Raw genomic sequence first — 25,305 nt, forward strand, 5'->3', positions numbered from 1 at the left:
AGACAGACAGACAACAAACAATAAATTAAATGTATAATTCTGGGTAGTGATACCTACTCTGAAAAAAATCAAGCAGGTTAAGCAGCTTTGGTTGGGGGACTATTCTACATAGTGTAGTCTGAGAAGACCTCTCTCATAAGGTGACATTTGAGAGATCTGAATGAAGTATGGGGCTAAGTATTTCATAAGTGTTTCAGGCTAAGTGAACAGCAAGTAAAAAGGTCCTGAGGCAGGAAGTAACAGGGCAAGTTCAAGGAATAGCAGCAGTTAGGTCAGTGTGGCTAAAGTACATAGAGCGTGGTAGAGGGTGATAGGAGAAGAGGGTGGGGAATAGAGATAGAAACCAGATTAGACAGGGCTTCTACAAAGTTGGAGTTCGTTCTCAATAAAATGGCATGAATTGATTTATGCTTACAAAGATCTCCCTATCTGCTGTTTGGAGAATAGACTGGGGAGGGGGCATGGTGGAGGTAGAAGCAGGGTGACCAAGTAGGAGGCTACCTTATAACCCAGGTCAACATGATGGTGGCTTGGTCCAGGACAGTTAGAGCAGAGTTAGCAAGTGGTTAATTCTGATAATTTGAAGGTAGCATTGAAAGACTTGCTGAGGGATTGGAAATGGCATTTAAGAATAAGAAAAGCACATTGAGGACACCTTTTAGGTTCGGGGCTTGGGGGAAATGGATGAACAACAGTGCCATTCTCTGAGGTAAGTAAGAATGGGAGTGGAGTGTAGGGCGTAGGTGCTGAGTTTGAGATGCCAGTAAGAGGGAGTGGAATATGAGTTGGTTGGTCAGGGCTGGAGATGGAAAATTTTGCAGTCATCAGCATACAGGTATTACTGAATATAAATCACAGTCTTTTCTGTGTAGACAGAAAAGAGCATCATGGACTATGGCCTGGGGCCTTCAACAACCAGGAAAAAGAGAAGCCCAGAAAAGAGACAGAGGAGTGGCCAGTGAAATGAGGAAGATCAGAAAAGCCTGATGTCCAGGAAGCCAAGTGAAGAAAGTAGATTCTGTGTGATCACAACCACATGTCAACTCCTGAGCCTCAGTTTTCTCATCCATGAAATGGTGAGAGTAACAACTGCCCACTTCATGGTGTTGTTAGGATTGAGGCAATGTATGTAAAGCAGTTAACACTTGTGTCTGACTGGTATATAGGAAACTCTCAGCCTATGGTAGCATTGTTATTATTTCCTCCACTTCAGAGTAGGCTGCCACAGCCCTCAGCTTCCCCATCCACATAAGTGACAGCACCTCCATGAGTCCTTCTCAGAAATGAGGTGTCCCTGCTCACTCAGGCAACCAGATGGGCCTGACGAGTGGCCTCTGGGTCAAATTTGAACCAAGTGACTTCAGTGCCTAAACCTCTCACCCACACAGCTTCCAGCCCTTACTTGCAAATCAACAAGTGGTAAATAAAGGTTTTAGAGCCAGAATTCTGCCTCTGCCTCTCACCAGCTGTGGGATCCTAAGCAAGCTTCTTAACCTTCCTGAGCCTTGAATTCTATCTGTAAAATGGGAACAATTCCTACTTCATGACATTGTGTCCAGGCCCGCGCGGACTGTAAATAAAGCCGGCTGATCTCCTCCTGCATGGCGGCGTGGGAGTCACTGGGGCTCTTTGACACCCTCCCACGCATCCCCACAACCTAGCTGGGCGGGTCTCTGGGATCCCCTAACCTGCGCTGTAGGACAGTGAGCTCAGAGAGGTGGAGACTCGTCCACTTTCTTTTCCGCAGGGCGCCGGATGAGCCGCGCCTAGTTGCTGGGCCCCCACCTCGGTAGAGGGGCCTAGCTCGGCCAAGGGAGGGGGTTCCGAACGTCCCAGAGACTCCCTCTTCCGCTGTCCTACCTCCGCCTGGGCGTCGAAGCCGTTTGCTGGGCAACCCTTCTCCGCCCCTCTTCCTGACCCTCCCCCCAGGTCTACCGAGGTCCACCGTCAGGAAAGCCGCCGCGGCCCCCGACCCCTCAAGACCACGACCAGTCTGCTCTGTTCTCCTCCCTCCTCTCTGACGCCGCGCTGCAGGCCCAGGCGCATAACCCAGCCCTTCAGCACCGCAGGAAGTGGCGGCTTCTCTCGGGGTCAGCTCGGAGGAAGAGGAGGAGGAGGAGGAAGCGTGGCTTAGTAGGGACCGAAGCCCCATGGGGCAGGCTGCGGAGGAGGGCGGCGTGAGGACCTGAGATCTCAGCTCCAAGGCTGCGGGCTGCCAACTGTCGCCCCGAATGGCTCCGCCCCTGCGGCCCACCCTGCACAGGCCCCGCCCCGCACTCGGCCCCGCCCCACACCGGCCCCGCCCCCAGCTCCTGTCCCGAAAACGCGGCTCCTACGGGCGGCCCTGCCCCCGCTCCGCCGGCGGCCTCGGCCTCGGCCCCGCCCCCGTCCGCGCCAGCCCCTAGTCTGCACTTTGCTTGCTGGGCTGCTGAGTCGGCCAGAGTCTGAGTTCCGCCGCCTGCCCGCCGGCGCCGCTCCCTCGCCCCCTCCCCCGATCCCTCCCCCAGTCGCAGTCTTGTGGCAGTGTCTGGCCGGAGGCCCGCGGGCGGGCCGCCCTCCCCGCGGTAGCCCACCCCCCCTCTTAAAGCGGCGGCGGGAAGATGAGGTTTCGGGAGCCGCTCTTGGGCGGCAGCGCCGCGATGCCGGGCGCGTCCCTGCAACGGGCCTGCCGCCTGCTCGTGGCTGTCTGCGCGCTGCATCTTGGCGTCACCCTCGTCTACTACCTGGTCGGCCGCGACCTGAGCCGCTTGCCTCAGCTGGTCGGAGTCCCCACACCGCTGCAGGGCAGCTCTAACGGCGCCGCCGCCATCGGGCAGCCCTCGGGGGAGCTCCAGCCCCGAGGGGCCGCACCGCCACTGCCTTCGCGCACCTCTTCCAAGCCGCGCTTGGGTGGCGCCTCCAACCCCGACGCGGACTCTCGCCCCGGCCCCGGCCCCGGCCTCGGGAGCAACTTGACTTCGGCCCCAGTGCCCCCCGCCACAGCACTGTCGCTGCCCGCATGCCCTGAGGAGTCCCCGCTGCTCGGTAAGGTACCATGCGCGTTCGCCCATGCCCTCTTCCTCGACAGCCAGTCAGTCTCCCTATTCCGGATCAGAGCCCCTAATCCCAAACAGGTTCCGGGCTGGATGGGGGTGAGAGGTTGGGAGGTGAGTCCCTTCGGATTCATGCTGGAGACTGGGTCGGGGACGGTTTAAGTAAGCCGTAGCCACCGCCACCCACCCACCCCCGATCCCAGAACCAGAGAAGGCCTTGGAGACTTCCCTGCTCTGGCCCAAGCCTCAAGAAGTTTTGGGAGTTTGAGTCTGCTTAGAACTCGGAGCAGCCTTCGCTCTGCTAACTCTGGTAGGGACTACGAGGCAGCTCAGAGTAACCCGCTCTCTCTAGTTTGGAACGCTGATGATGAGGCCTCCAGGAGGGAAGGGAGCAGACCTCCCAGGTCACATCTCCTGTCTTCACATAGAACCACTGTCTCCTGAGTGTGGGTTAACCCTTTTCCTAAGCTTTTGGGCAAGTGACTTGTCCCTAAACCTCTGGTTTTTTATCTATTAAATGGGAATAATAAGTGGTACCTGTTTGAGGGGGGTGTTTTGGAAGATTAGACCAAACAGTGTAAACAAGCATTTACAAGGATGAGGGTAACCCCTCAGTAAATTGTCACTATTGTGTTCAGTTCCTCCTCTGCTTAGATCCCTGCCCTGGGGCCCTCCTACCCTGCTTCCTGCCCTTGTAGCTTCCCAAGAGTAGGGCCCTCCCAGGGGCCGAGGGTATTTGTACCAGTATAATGTGTGTACCCTGGGGGCTGGAGGGCTAAAATATAATCAGTTAGCACCAAGTTGTCCCTTCCTGATAGCAGCAGCCTGGAGTCTCAGGTATCTTGCCCAGATGTTTTGAACCGGAACTCCAGCCTCTGTTTCAGCACAAGCAGAGAGCTTGGGTCGGTGGGTTTGCATTCCTTATGTCACGAGGAGGCTGAGCCCATGCCCACCGGGACCTCCCCTTGACCTGTAATCCACAGGCAGTCAGGCCCAAGGCAGCCACAGGTTGCTCCCAAGGTTACCAGACAGGTGGCTGCTCAGTTTCAATGCCAGGGTGTAGAGAATGTTGTTCTGAGTGAGGGGCCCTGGCAGGAGAGCAGGCATCCTGCCAGTGGGAACTCTGTCACTTTTTCACAGAGCCCAGACAGAGCAGGCCTCCTACCCACTCTTGCTCAATTTCTCCAATAATTACTTCAACATTTTCATATCAAGTTTGGGAGGATGCTCCTGGAACTGGTCAGACATGAATTGTGGTAATAAAGGGGACTTTTTTTTTTTTTAAAGCAGAAACTTGAATTCTTTTGGACTTGATGGTTAGTCTGGGAAGCAGACTGGTCCTGTAAAATGAAATGGAATCTTTGCCATACTGCTAAGTGTCTGACCTCAGGCATGTTAGAACTCAGACTCTGAGTTCCTCAGAGTCTCTTTCTCTTGTGTAAAATGGGGTTGTCCATGCTTAACTCACAGAGTTATTTTCAGGACTAAATGAGATTGTGTATGTTAAGTACATGGCAAATAGGACCTGGGACTTGAAGTTTCATTTTTCTCAGACTCTGGAGATGGCTGTGAACAGCAGAGAAGGAGGAAGAGGGTTGGTGAGTTCTCAGACCCCAGAGAGGCCAGATTTTGATCTTTTGTTTTTAATTGTTGCCTGGATATTATGTAGAAGGAAAGAGAAATTAATTAGCAAGTTAAAGGAAAGTACCTCAAAGTTCATTAGATTGGTGTTTGAGGTGTAGGATCTTCTCAATGAATCATGAGAGGCAGTGGTGACCCACCTTGGTGTTGCCCAGTGACTGGGTGACGAGTTACTGCTGTTTCTGCGTTGACTCTGAACTGGTGGCACGAACAGACTTCCTGAGAGATACAGTTTTGGAGGGTAAGGGGAGAGGCCCTAGGCTTTCTGTAGCTTGTCCGCTTTTGTGTGACATGCATGGGACCGTGACGTTTCAGCTGCTGCGGAGGTAGCCCCGGAAGGTGAGGGTGGAGTGTTTTTCTTCACTTTTATTGAGCCCTTGGGTTTGAGGTTTGGGTGCTCTCTAAGTGGAGGCTCCTGGGTAGAAGAGAGCCTTGAGAAAGCTGAAAGTCTCCCGGGGAGTGTGTGGGCTGGGGGAGTCAAGCCCATCTGTTCAGCTGGGCAGGTGTCAGCCAAAGCCATTACGTGTTGGTTTCGAGGTTGGTGGGAGAAAGCATCCGTGGGGTTTAAAGCTGTGGCTTTTTCACTACTTGCAGTTCCTTTCCACAACTGGGCTGTACTTTCTGGTGTCCAAGGGTCTATGCCAGATGCTGTGATCCCTCCGGGCTGGTAGGTGGTGGGTAACGGGCATGCCCTTCCCTGCAGGAGCCAGGCACCAGACTGGGCTGCCGACGGGTCACTGTTGGATCTGTCCTGGGTTGTTAGAGCCTCAGGATAGACTTCAGATAGACTTGGGTTTGAATCCTGCCTGTGTCTATACTGTGCATTAGGGCAGGTTGCAGTGTTTGAAGCCATAGTAGGCTCTGCCCCGGGACACCTGCTGGGCTGCTGTGAGGCTTTCAGGAGTGAGGGCTGCAGGGGAAAGATGGGTCTTTCCTGAGGATTCCTGCAAGTTCCCCAGGGAGTTCTCCCGGGGAGTCCAGGCCTGTAGGCGCTGTTGTCTTGGCCCTTGGGCTGTGCGGCATCTCACTGACCATGGCAGTGAGGCTCCCTTTCTGGCAGCCTGGGTGTTTGCCTGAGATGTAGTCAGCCTGGGAGGAGCAGCAGCCTTGCGTTGAGTTACTTTTCCCGGAATGAATGTTTATCTGTGCTTAGATTTGGCGGCAGCTCCACGTGACTTGACTAGCACTGGCGCTGCCCGCCCAGAGAGGGGCTGGCTGGGGGCGGGGCGGGGTCAGTACCTCAGGTAGGACTGGTTAGGGGAGGCTGGGCTGACCTGGACAGTTGGTACAGTCTATGGGTGGGAGGCGGGTGGTGGTGAGTATAAGACTGCCTAAACCTGAGGCCGCTCTTGCCCAGCTATGCTTTGAAGAGAGCCTCTTCCTTTGTTCAGAAAAGGACTCTGATCTAGAGGTGGACACCAGAGAGTCACGGGCACTAGAGAGTCATGGGCACCTGGGCCAGCAAACAGCCACAGGTAGCCAGGGCCCTGGGAGAGCACTTATCCGTGAGCCGTTTTCCCCAGGTTTCATGGGGGGTGTCAGCCGAGCCTCTGCCATGGTTTGTACCCTTGGCAAGACAGAGCACTTGCTGGGTGTCTGCCGGGCTCTCGGCTGTCAGGTGTTTCTCCACCAGCACACTGTTCCCGCTTCTCCCCCTTCCCCCATATGCACACATGTGGACACAAGCACGCTGCCTGGGACATAGTGTACTTTGAGGACATCTGTCTTGGCCTCAGCTCCGGAAGGGGCTCTCTCTCTTCTTTGGGATGAGTCCTAGAGCCTCATCACCTTCTGGCTTGCGGTGGAGCCTCATCCTGGGGGTTGGGGAGGCACCAGGAGCCTCCCCTGTGTCCAGATCTTTAAGCTTTGGGACGTTAGGTAACTAGTTTTTTAAACCAGTTTTGTCCTGTTGCTTTTCCTGGGGAAGATAATTTCTTGACCTACACACTGACATGCCTTCTTGTCTAACAGTCTGAGGTGGAGAAATACCCTCCATGACTATTTGGCTCACTTTTTTCCACTCAGCCTGATGGTCGCAGAAGTGTCTCCTGCCTGTTGTAATTTGTCCCAGACTCTGAGCAAGCACGGGGGCCTCCACCTGATGAACCAGGTGCAAGTTCCTTGGGTTACAGGTTGCAAGAGCCACATGTGAGATTGGACTCAAACTGCAGCATCTTGGAACCGCAGCATCCCAGGATGGGTCTCTGCAGTTCCCCATCCCACATTGTGCTAGAGGGGAAGGGTCTTGCCTCAGGCCATACGGCCAGGCAGTAGCCAGCTGGGGCTGGAAAAACCAGGTCTCCTGCTTCCCAGTCTAATGCTTTTCCTTAAAGTTATTGCCCAGTAGACACTTAGTGCAGAGGCTCAGGGTGGCCTAATGTGGCACTGAGTTTGGGAAGATCCCTGCTAGGTGTGTCTGTGGGTCCATCTGAGAGGTCTGATAAGGTGACAGCTTTCCTGGATTCAACAATATGCCTGTCCTAGTCTGGGCGCTAGAGCTACAGAGAAGGAGATGACAAAATGCCTTCTCTTTTGGAACTCACAGTTTAGGCAGAGGAGGCATAATTAAACCATGCCGATGTCATTTAGGGAAGCCAGAGTGTGTGTGTGTGTGTATGTTTAGTCTCTGCCTCCCTAGCCATCCCCTTCCCTTCCTTTCTTCCTTCTTTCTTTCCCTTATTCAGAAACCCAGAGTTGGTATTAAAGTTCTCCAGTTCCGGTTTTATCTGATTGTGTGAAAATGTTCCTCTAATTTCTGAAGCCGTGCATTAGCTCTGGGGGTAATCTTTAACTTGCTGCTTTATAATGACTATAATGATACATCAGCAGCCATATGGTTGGGTATTACGGTCTTTGGATAGCAGCAGAGTAGGGGTTTCCAGGCTGGGGCTAGACTAATTTATGGTTTGGGAAAGACGGGACAGTTAATGCCCAGGTAGTCCCAGCCCTTCCGTGGATTCCACCCTGGGGACCTTTCAGACTTTGGGGGCAGGGCCAGGAGGCTCATACCCTTCGGGCTCAGCTGGGCTCTGGATGTGTGTGAAAGGGGCCCAGGCATCCTGGGGCCAAGCCAAACCTGGTGATTTCTTCACTGACCGTTAACCCAGTGCCTCCTATGCCTTATTCCCTCCTCAGTGTTCCTTGCCTGTACTTGATAAGAAGCAGAGACTGAAATTCTGCTTGAATCCGTGTCCACCTGGAAATTCCAGTTATTCTTACCTGGTTAAGCAGCAGTCCAGTTGTTTTAGGACAGATAGTCTAACTCCCTTGAGGGCCTCCGCTGTGGCCATTTTACCTTTGCCTCTGGTACTGCCCATGTGGCCCAGGTGATGAGGTCACTGTAAGACAGACCCTGACTCCTGGGGAGTTAGCAAGGCATGAGATTGGATTCGGTGATCTCCACAGGGTCCCTCCTGTCCCTTAACTTGGCGAGGGATCCTGAGAGCCAGACTGTGGCTGTGATTGCAAAAGCCTCAGTTATGAGGCCCTCTGTGTTTACCTGGGCCTACGCAGGTCGCCGGCTTGGGGGAGAGATCTTGGATACTTTTCTAAAGGTCAGAGACCTCCAGGTTGGAAGGTTGTGGTGGCTTGGCGGGTAGGGGACAGGGTCTGGCGGGGAGCTGGTTCTGGGAGAACGTGGCCTAAGGGGATTCGTCCTTAGGAGGCAGAAGGGCTGAGTCACACTCTCAGTGTTTCAGGTTCTACTTTTCAGCCTGGCTCAGCCCGCCCCTTCCTTGCACAAATGAAGGCCAGGGGCTGTATTATTGGCTGTTGCTGAATTCTTGGGCAGTGATTTTAATGTCTGGTCTGGGTGTGTAATGTAGCTGCTTCTCTTTCCCCCTGCCGCCTCTCCAAGCCCCTCACAAAGCCCTGAGAGAGAGGAGGAGGATTTGTCTCCCTGGGATGCCAGGGAGACCAGGGTTGTGGGTCTTTGCTTTTGCCTGTTTTTTTAAGGAGTGGGTAATCTCTTCCTCGTTTTTGTAAAAAGTAATGCAGGCTCATTGAAAACCGTTTGAGAAGTTAAAAGAGGTTGAAAAGCACATCTATATTCCTATCACCTAGAGGACGCATGTTGGCAAATTTCCTGCTAGTCTTTTTTCTTGTACATGTTTCAGAATTTAGTTGATATCTTTATAAATGGATAGTTAGATTGGTATAGTTAGATATAGATATAGATAGCCTGGTGTCCAGGATTTTTCCCTTAAGATTCTGTCACAGGCTTGGTCCTACACCTTTAAAAACAACAAAGGGTATAACTTTTATTATTCAGCTGTTGCCGAACACATACAGATAGTTTTTGTTTTCTTGTTAGTGGTCCAGTGAGGCTCATGCCTAAAGCTTTAGGTACTTGTTGGATTGTTTCCGTAGTAGAGTTTTTTAAAAAGGAAGAAAAGGGATGAATGCTTTTTGAGAAGGGCTTGGTTTTTAAACCAGTCTTACTAAAGGATAGACTTATTGAAAATTTCAGGTTTGCTTAGTGGTGGCAGATGAACATCATTTATTGCTGAATAAAAGATGTGTCTAGAATTCTGATTAAAAACTAGGTGCAGGGGCTTCCCTGGTGGTGCAGTGGTTTCCCTGGTGGCACAGTGGTTGGGAGTCCGCCTGCCAACGCGGGGGGCGCGGGTTCGTGCCCCGGTCTGGGGGGATCCCGCGTGCCGCGGGGCGTCTGGGCCGCTGAGCCATGGCCGCTGAGCCTGTGCGTCCGGAGCCTGTGCTCTGCAACGGGAGAGGCCGCGACGGTGAGAGGCCTGCGTACTGCCAAAAAAAAAAAAACAACAAAAAAAAAACAACTAGGTGCAGGAAGCGATTGGGGCAGGGGCAGAGGGCCAGGCTGCAGGACGGACTGTGCAGCGGGGGTGATGCCCTAGGAGTCAGCTTCCTCAGGAATTGCTCCGTTTGTCTCCTTAGCAGCCAAGTCCCTGGGCCGGGCTTATGTGCATGGCCCTGGGGCCATGGTGCTGGGTGAGCACCAGTGCTAACCCAGTGCTGGTGATGTGACTGAGATGTGACCATGTCCACAGGAGGTGTGGGAACAAGCTAGCAAACCAGGTTCTGAAACATACAGCACAGTTCTCCTACCTCCAGAGGGTCCGGAGATCTGGAGAAGGGCCAGGAGGTGAGAACCTGTAGGTTTCTGGGAATTCCTTTCAGGAGAAGCCTCAGAGACCAGCAGAGCTGGCACTCAGGCTCTTCACAAGACGCCTGTTTTGAAGTTATGCCACTTTGTCCTCACTGGAGCTAAATTCACCTCTTCTGAGGGGCACTTTGGATTTGGGACTCTGCCGAGGGTCACTGGCCCAGAGGCTGTGGGTCAAGGGGGAGGCTGCACTGTGGGAAGGGGCAGGGTATGTCAGACCAGCGTGACGAGTAGGGTGTGAGGTCAGGCTCCTTCCTGCCTCACCACGTGGGTCTCCAGGTCCTGGGGAGGGGCCCTGGCAGGGGTTTCAGTAACTACCTGGCCTCATGACAGGTTGCATTCTGACAATGCCTTTAAACATTTCTTTAAAAGTTTCTTCCTGTTTTGCATAATGTCCTTTTGCCTTTGACGTTCCTGAAACTGAACTGCAGGGCTGTCGTTGTGTTTCAGGACACCACCAGCTTGAAAAAACAGGAAAGGACTCCCAGTTAGGGTGGACCTAGGGAAACTGGTATTTGCAATATAGGAACTCAGACACTTGGCATGGAGGTGTTAGGTAGCTCCTGTCATTCAGATGATTGCTTCAGGCAGCCTGGGCAGGGTGCCCCCCTGGCTGAGAATGGGTAGACTTGAATCTTCCCTCCAAAGTCAGAAGGGCACTCGCCCCTGAGGAAGAGGATGAATGGGGACTCATTTGCTCATTCAGCAAACTTTTCTTGGTAACTACGCTATATGAAGCATAGGAGACAGACATGACCAAGGGCTGGCGCCCACTCTCGGGGAGCCCCTCAGCGGTGGGCAGATCCTGGCAAAGAGAGGACGAAGCGTGGGTGTTCCCAGGGCACTAAGGAGGTACAGGGAGCTGGATGGGTGGTCTGGGTCAGGGCCAGAGTCAAAATGAAGGGCCTTTCTTCCAAGCACTGATTTTTAGCATCCCTGTCTCTCAGCATGTTTGAACAGTCTCCCTGGTTGGGAGGGGCAGGGGTCTACTGCCTGTCATTTCCTCTAGTTGCTGTTACATGGGGAGACTGCCATAACTGAAGTCCCAGCTGTTGCATGCAGTTGCCGGCAGGGCAGGAGAGGACAGGAAGTAGAGGCGGCGTGAAGGAAAGATGATAAAAGAGAGAGATGGTGTAGCTGGGACTGTGCTGGACGAGGGAAGGCTGAGGATAGCTAGACTGAGGGACCAAAGGGAGGAAGGAGAAGGGAAGAGGTCAGAAGGAGGTGCTTGTGGTCTGCAGAGCATGGGGGCGAGCTTTGAGGGCCTCTGGAGCGAGGATTCTGAATTCTGGTTCTAGCTCATTATATCATTTAGGGCAAACCCCGACTGCCTTGGTCCCTTCTCCCCTCTCTGAAGTTTGAGTCATGCTAAACCTGTTGGTCTTTAGTGCCCTTCCTCTTGTTCCTCCTGGAGTCTAGGCTGGGGTGGAGGGAAATCCTGGTCATATCTGTAACGTTAAAGCCCTCTGAGAGTTCCTGTGAGGCTTGTTACCCACTACCCATTTCAGGGGTCTCGTGGTGAGGCTTCTGCTGAAGATTTTGTCGTCTCTGTTTAAGCAGGCATAAAGATTTTTAGGTGGGTGACCTTTGAAATGGCGTGGGTAGTGTTTCTTTCTATCATGCTGACTAGCTGTGTGATTTGGGAAAGCTGTTATCCTCCCCGTGCCTCACTGCTCTCACCTGTAAAATGAGGATAATAAAAGTACCTCATAGATGTTGTGAAGTTAATAGGCACAAAAGGGCCTGAAACAGTGCCTAACACAGAATAAGCTCCAAATATATGTTGTCTTTTATTGGTAGTACTAATAGTTCTTATTTGTGAAGATTTTGGCATTTGCTTTGTAGGATTTCTTCTTCTTCCATTGAAAATGCAATGTCACCACATTAAATGTTTAAAAATGTATCATTTTACTCCCTACCATTGTAACAAAACATGCATCTATCACTGTAACAAAACTTGCCATTACTTTCCAAATGCATACATGTTTTACACTGTTGCAACCATAGTGTGAGCTATTTTGCCTTCTGCTATATTTGTTCAACATTATCTTATAAACTGTTATGTTGCTTATAATTATCAGAATTATCTTTAGTAGCTGCTGTCTAAAATCCTTATGGCTATTCCCTTAGCGCTCAACGTCACGTTTCACCGTCACAGATCATCTTGAACATCTTTGCTGCATGTAGCTCCTTGCTTCAGTTGAATTATTTCCTGGGGATAAATTCCTAGAGGGGAATTTCCAGGCCAGAGGATATGGTCATCTTTAGGACACTGGTTCACACTGCCACTTTGCTTTCCTGGAGGGCTAGAATAATCCACAGGCCCTAAACTGTAAATTCCAGGGCCAGGGATATGGGCTTTTAAAGAGTGTAGATTCCAAGAGACAGTCAGATGTATCTGGAGTTTCACCCTTATACTCTCAGCTCTCTGTGTGTGAGCATGTGTGAAGTTCCCTGTGTAGGACACTGCACCTGCTCTGGACATGAGGCTTTTCCTACAAGCCATTGCTTCTGGGCAGTTCCTGCTGAGGTTACTGGGTATCCACAAAAGTGCCTTACTGGTGGCTCTTTCTACACTTCACACACACACCTTTGCCCAAAATGTTGATTTACACAGCATAAGGACCTCTCCTTCTTCCTTAATTTGTGGAGTCAAACCTGTAGATTGTGGACAGATCCTAGCTTTAAAAGCCTGGCTTTAAAATGTTGTTGATCTAAAACTTTGCAGGTTGGTTGCTGGAAACACTGCATGCAGAACCCATGTTTGACTCTAATGGGTTAGCCTGGGCACCTGACCATTTACCCCATGCGGACGAACTCTGATCTGACAGCCCTGGTTTATGGGATCCAGACATGGGGCCCAAATGAAGAAAGGCCTTTAAATTATATTGGGTATAAATAAGTTGATCAGTAGCCCAAGGTCTGCAAACATGAATTGCCGTTTCTGTCCCTGTAGCCACCCCCCATGCACATGCCTCTTTTGTAGACACACAGGAGCCTGCTACTTGCATAAATGTAGGAATGGCTTTAGAGCTAGTGATTTCAGTGACCAAAGGTTTACAGACTCAGTAGACGGAGTGCATTCAACCTGTGACAGCTGCTCCATTCATCTTGTAGCCCCTCCACGTGTCCTCTCTTCTGCTGCATTCCTCAGCAATCAGCTGTGACTTAACAGGGTACTCTCAGGGGTCCATTTGGAACTAGGCCAGAGCTGCTGTCAAGGAGCATCTTGTTCCTGGGGGACCCAGGGCAAGAATTCCTTCCTGTGTAAAGTGGAGAGATAATTCCTACCTCAGAGGTTTGATAAGAGGATTAGACGAAATGAGTTACTTGGTAATGGCAGTACTTTGTCTTTTGATCAATGCATCCCCTTGGGCAGCAAAGGTATACATTCAATACAGTAGACTGCAGGGTAAAAGTTTTTTCAAATGAAGTTTTTTCCCCCGCTGCCCTGGGGCAGTGAAGAGGAGGAGGAAGAGGTCTGAGACTGTAACCACAGTTTAGGGACAGGATTTAGCCTGGAGCCATAGTTTGGTAGAGATATTGGCCTGGCTTATCTGAGCAGACCCCAGGCCACAAGGAGAAGCCTCCATCTTGTTGAATCCACAACACTGGGAACTTGGAGTGCAGGTTGCTGTGTCTTAGGCATGCCAGGATTCTGTGGTCGTCCAGAGCCTTCCCTTCTCCATGTGGCCATTGTTCGTCAGCGTCCTGGGGAGAGGCCATCACAGATTATATGTAATCTGAGTGGTCGGGGAGAGGAGCTGGAGGGAGCATTGGATATTTGATGGAGTCTCAGGGGGTAAGAAAAGGGCTGTGTTAAAAAAAAAAAAAATGAGGGCTGGACATAGGTGGGCTTAGGCTGGGCTGCCCAGTGGCCTATACCAGTGTTGTTAGAAAACCTAAGACACAGGCCTGTAGATCACCTGTCTTTACTCTACCCAGGGGCTGGTGATGGAAGCCAGGATGCCAAGCCCTGAAGTTCAGTTTTGACATCAACCTACTGAGTGATCTGAAAGAAGTCACGTTCTCTCACTGGGCCTCACTTTGCGCATCTATAAAACGAGATGAGGGGGTTGGCCTGGATATTCTCCGGAGTCTCTTCCTGCCTGGGAATTCTGATGTAGCCTTGTACTCCTGCCTAATACAGCTTAATGTCTTGGCCGCAGGTGGGCCAGCCGTGTAGAGCTGGGTGACTGTCAGTACACCCTGAGCCAGGATTGAGTCAGTTACTGGACAAATCCACACCCAGCTGACCCTTCCAGCAATTCCAGTTTCTAGGCCCCAAGTCACAAGTAAATTGGTCAGCTTGAAAACCCAATCAGTGGGAGCTGCTGTGAATCTTGGGTTCTAGGCTCCAGCAATAATCATACCAACCACTCCCACAACAGGTAATGCTTACTCAGCACTTACTGACATGCCAAGTGTGGGAAAAGTACTACATATGCATTATTTTCAGTAACTCTCACAGCAACACTTTTTCTTGCCTAATTGACCTGGTTAGACCTTCCAGCACATTGTTGAATAGATGCAGTAAGAGAGGACATCCTTGTCTTGTTTCTGATCTTAGGGGGAAAACATTCAGTCTTTCACATTCAGTCTTTAAGTATGATGTTAGCAGTGGGAGTTTTGCCGATGCTCTTTATCAGGTGAGGAAGTTCCCTTCTGTTCCTAGTTTGTTGAGTGTTTTTTTTATCATGCATAGGTGTTGATGTGTTTTGTCACATGGTTTTCTGTGTCTGTTGAGATGGTCATGTGGTTTTTGTCATTCTGTTGATACGGTGTTTCTCAGGTATACATCACACTTGGATCCCTGGGATAAATCCCACTTGGTTGTGGTGTGTCATCCTTTTTCTATGCTGCTTGCTTCAGTTTCCTAATATTTTTGTTGAGAATTCTTATTCATAAGAGACATTGATCTATAGGGATTTTTTTCCGGCTTTATTGAGGTATAATTGGCAAATAAATCTGTAGTTTTCCTTCTCATCCTTCTCATGATGTCTTTGTCTGAATTTGGTATCAAGGTAACACAGCCTCACAGAATAAGTAGGGATGTGTTCCCTCCTCTTCAGTTTTGGGGAGAGTTTGTGAGGGTTGTATTAATTCTTCTTTAAATTTCTGGTAGAATTCACTAGTGAGACCATCTGGGCCTGGGCTTTTATTTGTGGGAAGCTTTTTGATTACTGATTCAATTTCTTTATTTGTTACAGGTCTATTCAGATTTTCTTTTTATTCTTAGGTCAGTTTTGGTAGTTTGTGTCTTCCTAGGAATTTGTCTACTTCATCTAAGTCATCGAATTTGTTGGCATACAGTTATTCATAGTATTCCCTATAATCCTTTTTATTACTCTAAGGTTGTTAGGAATATTTCTGCTTTCATTCCCAACTTTGATAATTTGGTCTTCTCTCTTTTTTTTTTTCTTGGTCAGTCTAGCCAAAAGTATGGCATTTTTGTTGATCTTTTCAAAGAACCAACTTTGGGTTCATGGATTTTCTCTATTATTTTTCTGTTCTCTATTTCATTAATTTCTGCTCTAATCTTTATTATCTTCTTCTGTTTTGCTTTAGCTTTGGGTGTAGTTTGCTTTTCTTTTTCTTAAAACCCTTTTTAAGGTGGAAGGTTAGGTTATTGATTTGGGATCTAAAGATCACATACTTTTAACATTTTAATACATACTGTCAAATTGCCCTCCAATTTAGCCTCATCAGCAGTGTATGAGAGGTGCCTGTTTCCCACACAGGATGTTATCAGTCTTTTTACATTTGTCAATATGATGGTCAAATGTGGCATCTTGTTTTAGTTTGTTTCTCTGATTACTGATGGTGTTGAGCAAATTTCATGTGTTAGTTGGCCATTCGTATTTCTTCTGTAAATTACTTGTTAATATTTTTACCCATTTTTCTATTATTTTTTGAAATAAATTTATAGGAGTTTTTAATACTATGGATATTACTCCCTTATTATATATCATTTGCAAATATGATCTCCATGTGTCACGTGTCTTTTAATTTTACCTCTGGTATCTTCGATCATACAAAAGTTTTATGTATTTAAGTCTGTCTTTTCCTTTATGACTTCAGGTTGTTTTGCACTTAGGAAGGTCTTCATCATCCCAAGATTGTAAAAATTTTCTTTTATATTCTTTTCTTTTTTTAAAAAAAATTTATTTATTTTTGGCTGCGTTGGGTCTTCGTTTCTGTGCGCGGGCTTTCTCTAGTTGCGGTGAGCAGGGGCTACTCTTCATTGTGGTGTGTGGGCTTCTCGTCGCGGTAGCTTCTCTTGTTGTGGAGCACAGGCTCTAAGCGTGCGGGCTTCAGTAGTTGTGGCCCATGGGTTCTAGAGCGCAGGCTCAGTAGTTATGACGCACGGGCTTAGTTGCTCCACGGCATGTGGGATCTTCCCGGACCAGGGCTCGAACCCGTGTCCCCTGTGTTGGCAGGCAGATTCTTAACCACTGCGCCACCAGGAAAGCCCTGTATTCTTTTCTAAGCTGGTTCTTTAACATTTTAGTACTTGTCCCTGACAGTAAAAGATGAACAGAATCACTGTTCAACCCTCATATGTTGTAAGAAGCCTTGTATCATACCCACAGGACCCTTTGAGGTCCCAGATTCTTTTTCCAAATCTATCACTTACGCTGGTGGCTTAGAATAGAAATGTGAAATTTTAGCTGCTTGTGATTATAGAGTTGTAATAATATGTAGGCTTTGAAGTTCTAGGGAATCAGGGGAGAAGGCGGAGTAATATTTATTGAACATCCATTAGTACAACGTAATGCTTCTTGAACATCTGTTAGTGCTAAGTACTGTGATAGGAATGTATATGTGTTATCTCATTTACCATGTAAAGAGAACACAGTATTATCTCCAGTCCGTAGAGGAAGAAATTGGAACTGGCTGCATTTAAAGAGGTCTTGATGCCAGAGAGGTATTGCTAGGAGTGCATGGCTGGCTGACTGCCCAGGTGGCCTATAGGGCAGCAGGCTTTCCACAGTGCAAGGTCTGGGTCTAGTGGGAGAGAGAAGGATGTACTTGGAACCAGCATTGCAGATCCAGAAATGCAGTCAGGGCTCCAAAACTGATCAGAGGGTCAGCTGACTCAGTTATAAAACTTATTTACATGCTGGAATGCTAAATCTCTGCACTACTGCAAGATTGGAACTGTCAGGTGGCTTAGAATTCTCTGGCTGCTGGCAGCACTATAAGGGAAGCCATAGTATAATCAGGGCAGCTGCTAAGTCAGAAGTCACAGCAGGGAGGTGAGTTGTACTCTAATGTTGGATGGTGTCAGGCTGTCAGGCTGATGAACCCATCCCCACAGTGTTGCAGAACTCCTTCAGGGACCTTGGTCTGATCCAGAGGTCAGGGTTCCTTTCTCCCTTGTACACCCCTGGAAGGACACATCCAGCTCCAGCCTCCACCACTCCTCTATTTATTTCCTTGTGTACTTTCTTCCTTCTTTTCTTCCTTTCCATCCAGCCATCCAACTTTTTATTTCATGCCTATTATCATCAAGGACTCTCTTGCCTTATTTTCTTGTTTTATTTTATCCTCATTCCCCCTTCCATTTCCCAACCCCACCATGGGCAGCGATTCTAAAGTGTTTAATGTGTATCTGTTTTTGCTCTTGCTAAATGGGAGCCACTGCTTCATATATATGCAATTTTTAATTTAAATTCAATTTTTTAGATTAACATACAGTAAAATTGGCCCTTTTTTGGTTCTATGAATTTATATATATGTGTGTATATATACATATATATAAAACTACCGCCACAATCCAGATGCAGAATAGTTGTGTCACCCCCCAAAATCCCCCTGTAGTCACATTTTCCTCTCACCCTTCACCCCTGTTAACCACTGATCATTACTGTTGTTTTGTCTTTTTGAGAAGGCCATATAAATGGATCATACAGTATATGTATATACGTATTTTTAACTTATGTAAATGGTATTTTTTATAGCTCATTTTGATTCTATTTTTTTAACCCAGATCTGCTTTTTCTTTTTGTTCAATTTTTAAAAATTTGACATAACTGCAAACTTACAGAAAAGTTGCTAGAATTATACAAAGAGTTTCTGGATATCCCTGGATCCCGCCTGTTTGATATTCCAAATCATGCCCCTTTACCCCTAATTATTCAGTATGTATTTCCTAAAAACAAGGATTTTTTATATAACCGTAGTATAATGATCAAATCAGGAAATCAACATTGAAAATTTTCTATTATCTCATCTACAGACCTTATGAAGATTTTGTCAGTTGTCCCAAGAATGTCCTTGTAGTAAAAGAAAATTGAAGAGCACCATTTTATTCAGTCATCATGTCTCTTTCGGCTCTTAATCTGGAACAATGCCTGACACTTCTTTGTATTACACGACACTGAAAATATTGAAGAGTGTGGGCCAGTTGTTCTGTAAAGGCCCCTCAGTCTGAGTCTGTCTGATGTTTCCTTGTGATGAGGTTCAGGTTATGCCTTGAATAAGAATACCAGTGAACGATGCTGAGTTCTTCTCGGTACATAATATCTGGAGGCACGTGCTGTTAATTCGTTCCTTACTGGCCATGTGAACTTTGATCATTTCATTATGGTGGTGCCTGCTGTTTCTCCATTATCAAGTTTGCTATTTTACCCCCCTTCTTTTTTTTTTTTTTTTTTGTGGTACGCGGGCCTCTCACTGCTGTGGCCTCTCTCGTTGCAGAGCACAGGCTCCGGACGCGCAGGCTCAGAGGCCATGGCTCACGGTCCCAGCCGCTCTGCGGCATGCGGGATCCCCCCGGACTGGGACATAAACCCGCGTCCCCTGCATCGGCAGGCGGACTCTCAACCACTGCGCCACCAGGGAAGCCCTATTTTACCCCTTTTAATTAAAGTGTGTCTTATGGGCATTTACTTTGAGATTATGTAAATACCTTGTTATTCCTCATACTTTCATCCATTGATTTTTAGTGCCTATTGATGATTCTTACCTGAATTATTATTATCATGGTGGTTGGTGATCTATCATTGCTTCTACATTTATTAGTTGGCATTTTACTGTGAGGAAGAGTTTTCCTATTTCCCTATTTTCATATATTAGTACAGAGTTGTGGATTCTTACTTTATTCAATAGTTCATAATCCTTTTCTAACATTATTTATTTTGATGCTCAGACTGTCCCAGCTTTGGCCAATGAGATCCCCTTCGAGCTGGCTTCTGTGTCATTTTGGCATATCCCTTCATTCTTTGAGCATTTCCTTTCTTTTAGGCAAATCAAGATGTTCCAGGCTCCTCTTGTTAATTCTCTGACCCAGCCCTGGAATCAGCCACTTCTCCGATGAGCACTATTTCTTTTTAGTAGATAATGGTATTTAGAAACTAAGAGCTGGGCTGCAGATGCTCACCCTTGATTATAAGGTCCATCCACATTGCTGTGTGTAATCTAGTGTCTGTGGTGTTCATACCAATTTTCTCTCTCCATTAATGGTAGACTCCCACACTGCCTTCAACACTGCCTTCACACATAATGCTGTAAGGAATGGCCTTCTACATGTCCTTTATGGACCTATGTGTGTATTTATGCTGCTTCGAGGGTGCCAGATATGGGTCCAGAATGGCTGCCCCCATTTATGTTTCCACCAGCAGAGCAAGAGCAACTCTACAAATACTTGGCATTAACCAACTTCCTAATTTTTGCCAAACGCGTAGATACAATGGGTGAGCTCTTTTTTAAAATAAATAATTAATTAATTAATTAATTTACTTGACTGCGTTGAGTCTTAGTTGCAGCACACAGGATCTTTCATTGCGGTGCGCAGGCCTCTCTCTCTAGTTGTGGCACGCGGGCTCTAGAGTGCGCGGGCTTAGTTGCCCAGCGGCATGTGGGACCTTAGTTCCCCGACCAGGGATCAAACCTGTGTTCCCTGCATGGGAAGGCAGATTCTTAACCACTGGACCACCAGGGAAGTCCCTGGGTAAGCTCTTGTTTTAACGTGGTTTTCTCTGATTTCAAATGAGCTGGAGCATCTTTTCATATGCTTGATGGCCTTTGGGATTCTTCTTTGGTAAATTGTTTATTCGTAATAATTCTTTGGCTGTTTTTTCACAGGGACTCATATTTTTCTTGATGACATGGAAGGTTTCCTTATACATCCTGGATACTAATCCCTTGCGGGTCTCAGACACTGCAGACCTCTTCTCTCAATCTGTCAGCTCTCTGTTTGCTTTGCCCACGCTATCTTTTGTTTGAACAGAAGACTTTTCCCCATTGTTTTGTGCATTCTCTCACCAGTACTCTTTTTCTGTAACTATGTTAATACCCTTAGTCCCTCTGCATTTTAAATGTGCTGGTATAATTTAACTCTGCTGATTCTCCTCAGCAGTCTGTCTTATGACTTTTAGCCTCTATTAAATTCTATTAAGAATGACTTTGCCTCTTAGAGTGTAAGGCCCGCACGCAAGTATTATTCATATATTTACTCAGCAAATACATGTTGTAGACCTACTGTGTGTTAGGCATTGTGCTATATTACAGACAAGGTTTAGAGGTTATGAAACGTGCCTGTGGCTTTTCAGAGGTGGAGCCGGGATTTGAATCCTGGTCTGTGACCTTTCCTACCATGCTGGTTCCCTTGCAAATTGCATTTGGTTCCTGTAGAACTGTGTGTCAAATTTCTACATCTTTTCTAACAAATGGCCTAAGAAGGTGCAGAGCAAAGTATTCTCCCGCAGCATCCTGAGGAGGGGAAAATCAGGAAAGGAATGGAGGTAAATGTGGCTCTGGCCATCCTGGGCCTGGCAGGCCCGGGGCCTACCTGCTGGTGACTGACCCCAGGCTGAGAGTGCAAGACCCGGAGGAGACTGGGAGGCTGCCTCAGCCTGCAGAGGAAGGTCTTTAAATAACGCCCAGGCCTGTATCATCTAACCCTTCCTGAGAAGCTCAAATCATCCTTTCCAGAAGTGCTCTAGTTCTAAGGGGCGAGAGATACAGCACGATCATCCTGGGGCTAATTTCCAGGCAAGTTGGCCTCCCGAGCCTTTCCTGGTAGTGATAACTGTGGGCAGGCGCAGTTTTCACAAATTCCAGTGGAGGGAGGGCAGCCAGTCAGGAGAAGTGCTGGGTGAGGAGGAAATCTGCGTTTGGGCCGGAACCAAACAAAGCAGAAATTCCTCCTGGGACAGTTTTTCCCCAGAGGACAAACACTGGGAAGCCTGTTTACTGGGCTTTAAAAGCCTTGATCCCTGGGCACTGCTTCTTGACCTCAGGCCTTGCATCTCTGTGGTTCCACTGCTGGTGGAAACCTCCTTGGGTCACCCCAGGACAGACGTGTACTGTTATGCCCCGAGTTCTGGGGTCTCCCAGGGTTTCCCAGTGCTCTATCCTTGTTTCTACTGCCCCCTTGAATTCTGAGCCATGACCATGTATGTGTAGAAATGCACTTGAGAAGGGTTTAGATCAGTGATGTCACATCAGGTTCACTTTTAGGCTCCTTGGCTTGCTGGAATCCCCACGGATTCTGAACCCTAGGATTCTGAGATAGAATCCCCATGGGCACAATGGAGGGAGAGTGGAGGGGCACATGAGCTGTAATCTGTTGTCTGCTGTGTAGATGCATCCATGAACATCAGAACCCTAAAGGATTAATAAGGAAAAGATAAGGATGGCTTTTTTGCAAATCCAAGAGTGTCCTTGAGGAAGGCTGTTAGTCTCTCTGGCCTTCAGTTTCCCTTATGTGTAATGCTGGGGTTGAAATATAATTCTCGAGGTCACTCCAGCCCTGGTCTGACAGGATTATCCACAGGTCTGTTTCAAGGTGGATCCTGACCCTTCGAGGTGATGGAATCTGACCTTGACTTTGCTCCCTTAGGTTTAGGCCTTGGTACCCTTGGTAACAGGATCCTGGACTGAGTGACCACCCAAGGCTTTTCTGGTGATCTTAATGACCCATATTAGACTTTGAGCTTTGGGGTTATTCTCTCAAGGAACAAGTGGTATTTGGTGAAATGCCTGTTTGCTCTGGCAGTGTGAGGTTTAGGTGAGGAAATAGCAACATTTTCATTAGGAGGTTAGGCTGTCCACTGCCACACAGTCTCAAATTATAGGTCTAGAATCTGGAGGAAACTCATTTAAAATTGAGGGCAGGAGATGTGCCTGTAGATCATGAATCAGGTGCTATACCTGGAAACCAAAGCCATCTTTGGAGACCGGAAAGGAGAGTGTTCTTGCCCTTGGTCGCCTTGGGTGTAGGTGTGTACTTAGGACAGCACTCTAGATTCTCAAGCATCACATAGGCAAGATGGTTTCCTACTCTGCTAGTTCACATTCTTACCTCGTAGTTGAATAAGTGCTGTGGGGTCACCACACGTTTGTGCAGCCTGTTCTGCCAGAAACTGTCCCAAGTACAAAAAGGAATGGTGTACAACTCCTGCCCTCAAGGAGACGAGGGTCTGCTGGAAGAAGCAGGGAGGTAGACTGGCACCCGCCCCCTGGGGGGGGACTTGGATGCGTGCTTGTGAAGGTTGTGATGTTGGTACGTAAAGGGTGTTTGTAGGCATCTGGAGCAGGGACCAGTTGGCCTGAGGGAGTTGGGGAAAGCTTTGAAGTTCAAAGTTTGAACTTTGAAGGACTGTTCCCTTACCTACTTCACAAAGGTTTTTGAGGTAACTTATAAGAATACACACCATAAAAAGGGTCAACATAAATAAATTAAAACAAGAGAAAGAGAAAATGTGGCTTAAAAAGTTAAGATTCGGGAAGAGTTAAAATGTAGATATTCAGGCTCCGCAGCCCAGAATAGCTATTACATCTGTCCCTTTGCAAAAGCCAAAAGTGAAACATCGTCAGAGAGCAGCCATACACAGTAAGTTGTTTTTCTTGGTGCCTCACTCTTAAAGAGCTTCATGGCGGTGGGAGGGAGGTGGTGGTGAACAGGTGAGCCTGTAAACCAGCGTTTCTCAAAATATACTCTAGGGACCTGCATTAAAGCTACATAGAGTACTTGTAAAAAGGCAGAGTCCGGGACCCCAGCCCCAGACTTTGCACATCAAAAGCTCTGGGGAGGAGGATCCAAGAATCTGCAGTTTTACACGCTTCCCCAGATGATTCTTTGTGTACTGCACAATTTGAGAACCTCTGCAATAGATGGAAACCTCAACAGTATCTTGAAAGCAAATGCAATAAAGCGAGTGAGGGTGCTTGGCCCTTGTTTGAAGGCCGGGTGAGAATTTAATGGGAGCGAGAGCAGTGCACAAGAAAAGGCAGTTCCCCTGAGGTTCATCCCTTGCCGGGTCACTTGCAGGTCATATTTTGGAAGACCTACACAGTGTGGCAGTCCAGGCACACGGCAGGGCCACGCCTCAGCGCAGAGATGGATGAAGGAGCAGCTGGCCCCACTATGCCCTATTGGCCCAGCTTCCCCTTGGCCACCTGGGTTCTGCTCTGCAGCCTTCCTCTGGCAGGATCTTTTATTTTTTGAACAAATATTTTGTTTTTCTCTGTGCCCCCAAATGCAGGGTTCTGAGACCACAAATGTGCTCTGCTTCCTGTTGAAAAAGTGTTTTTCCCCCCAGGGTCTAATAGTGGCTTGGATGGTGAGTTGGCAGAAAGAACAGTGGGTGTTGAAATTGTATTCTGCACGCACTGTGCCCAAGCCATATCAAGTCAGCCTTTGGAATAGATTATTCCTGTTTTCTGGTCACGGAGTTGTATGTTTTGAAGTCTTTATTTTGGAAGACACTTCTTTATTGAGAAAGGGATGAAGGAGGGGTCACAATTGTTGTCCTTGGGTTATATTTTTAAATATTTATTGCTCAACTTTAAATATACCGAAAGGTATAAAGAAAAATACCCTGAACATCTGGTTTAAGAAATAAATCATTTCCAGTACTTTTGAAGCCTTTGTGATTTAGATTTTAAAACCCAATAAGACATGGTTAACGTGAGCCTTGAGCAGTCCCATCTGGTGGCTCTCTGTCCTGTGCTCCTCCATCAGGTTTTCTTGAGGTTTATTGAAATCCTCTTGGTTGCTTGCATTGGTGGCAGGGAGAATAGCTGTGCACCATTCACTCAGCTCAGAGTTGTTGGCGTACTCCGTGTCCATGGCAGCCAAGTGGACACTCACAACTCTTCTCCCAGAGAGGAGCTGAGGGGCCCAGTGGAGTCAGCTGCTTCTCTGCAAAGCTTTTCTTGACTCTGTTCCCTGGCCCCGGAGTTGACTCCCCTTCCTTTGTGCCATTTCAGCTGTTCTCACCACTGTCACCCTCACCGTCATTGTTTGCTTTGCTGGTCTCCCCCCTGCCAAGGGCAAAGACCTCTTCTTAACCCAGCCCCACTGCTGCATGCCTGGCACCAACTGGCATGTGGTGTGTGCTAACCAGGTGCATGGTTGAATGGATGTGGTGCTGTGAGTGTTTAAAGAAGGCGGAGGAAAGTAAGAACCAACCTTGAGTGGTCTGAGAAGGCTTCCCAGGGGAGGTGATGTTTGAGCTGAGGCCAGGCAGCTGTTGGATTGGTGATAAGGAAGTCCTTGGAGAATTCTGGAGAGCTTCTCTTCCGTGAAGGACTGGGGAGAAGATTTGGAATGAGCCCCATGCAGTAGACAGTGCTTCTCATTTTTAGTGTAAGGGGTTACAAGGGGCATCGTGAGTTGGTGGGACCACTGCAGACAACTGTCATTCCCAAATCTGGGGATTTAGTAGTGCCTGGCTTGGCTTCCAGCATACATCTGGCCGCCGGAAGACTGGTACAGAGAAAAATGGCTCACCCACAAGAGCCTGAGGAACAACACTGTAGTGGGGCTGAGGGGTGGGCAGTGGGAGGAATGGCTTGAAGGGGGACTATGCCATACTGTTAGGTCTGAGGCTTGACCAAGGAAGAGATTCCAGCATCTCAGCTTGTTGAACCACAAAGCTAGTTCCCAAATCAGTGAATTTCATTGCTCAAGAAAAATATTGTTTTTAAACTTGGAGGCCTGACCCATGGCTGCAAGTAAGGGTTTTTTAAAAAATTAAATTAAAAAAGGTCAATCCAGCATCAAAATCCACTGTGATCATTTCATAAAAGAAAGGGGATTTTAACATTTAAAGAGTAAGAAGCACTTCATCTTGGAAGAATGGGCATTCTGATATATTGATTACATTGAGCTTAATGAAGGACCACTTACATTATCTTTGACCATTTTGTCTCAGGCTCATGAAACATTGTCACCACTCCACAACAGGCCAAGGACTGTCTTGACCCATTGGCTGGTCAGTTGGGAAGCAGTGACTAGACGTTCCAGCCTCTTTGGCTGAGGCTAGAGGAACGAACGAGTGGTTCAGCCAGCCTGGAAGTGAGGCAGGGAGTCTGTGCTGGGCTGGCTCTGGATTCACAGGGCTTTTGATGGAGGGGCATATGTGTGTTTGGGTTTGCCGTGCTGGGCGAGGGAGCAGTGGAATCTGTCTGAGTTGAGTTCACACATTGAAGTTATTGAGCGACTTACATGCAAGGCTGTGACCTAGACTCCCAGCTGAG

The 25,305-nt window shown here is 48.1% G+C and overlaps 1 protein-coding gene across 6 annotated transcripts in view; it reads left to right on the forward strand.

The window, feature by feature from the left end:
* The first annotated feature begins 2,395 nt into the window (after window positions 1-2,395).
* The window catches only part of B4GALT1 (beta-1,4-galactosyltransferase 1), a 50,503-nt gene continuing 27,593 nt past the window's right edge, over window positions 2,396-25,305 (forward strand). For 5 of the 6 annotated variants that reach the window (XM_033437769.2, XM_033437770.2, XM_033437772.2 and 2 more), the window contains exon 1: window positions 2,396-3,024. In XM_033437769.2, the coding sequence (XP_033293660.1) occupies window positions 2,601-3,024 (424 nt within the window). In that variant the 5' untranslated portion in view covers window positions 2,396-2,600. The remainder of the gene's footprint in view (window positions 3,025-25,305) is intronic. The other variant, XM_004275080.3, reaches the window with a different exon arrangement.

The sequence above is a fragment of the Orcinus orca genome, chromosome 6 (genome assembly GCF_937001465.1).
Source record: "Orcinus orca chromosome 6, mOrcOrc1.1, whole genome shotgun sequence".
Lineage (NCBI taxonomy): Eukaryota > Metazoa > Chordata > Mammalia > Artiodactyla > Delphinidae > Orcinus > Orcinus orca.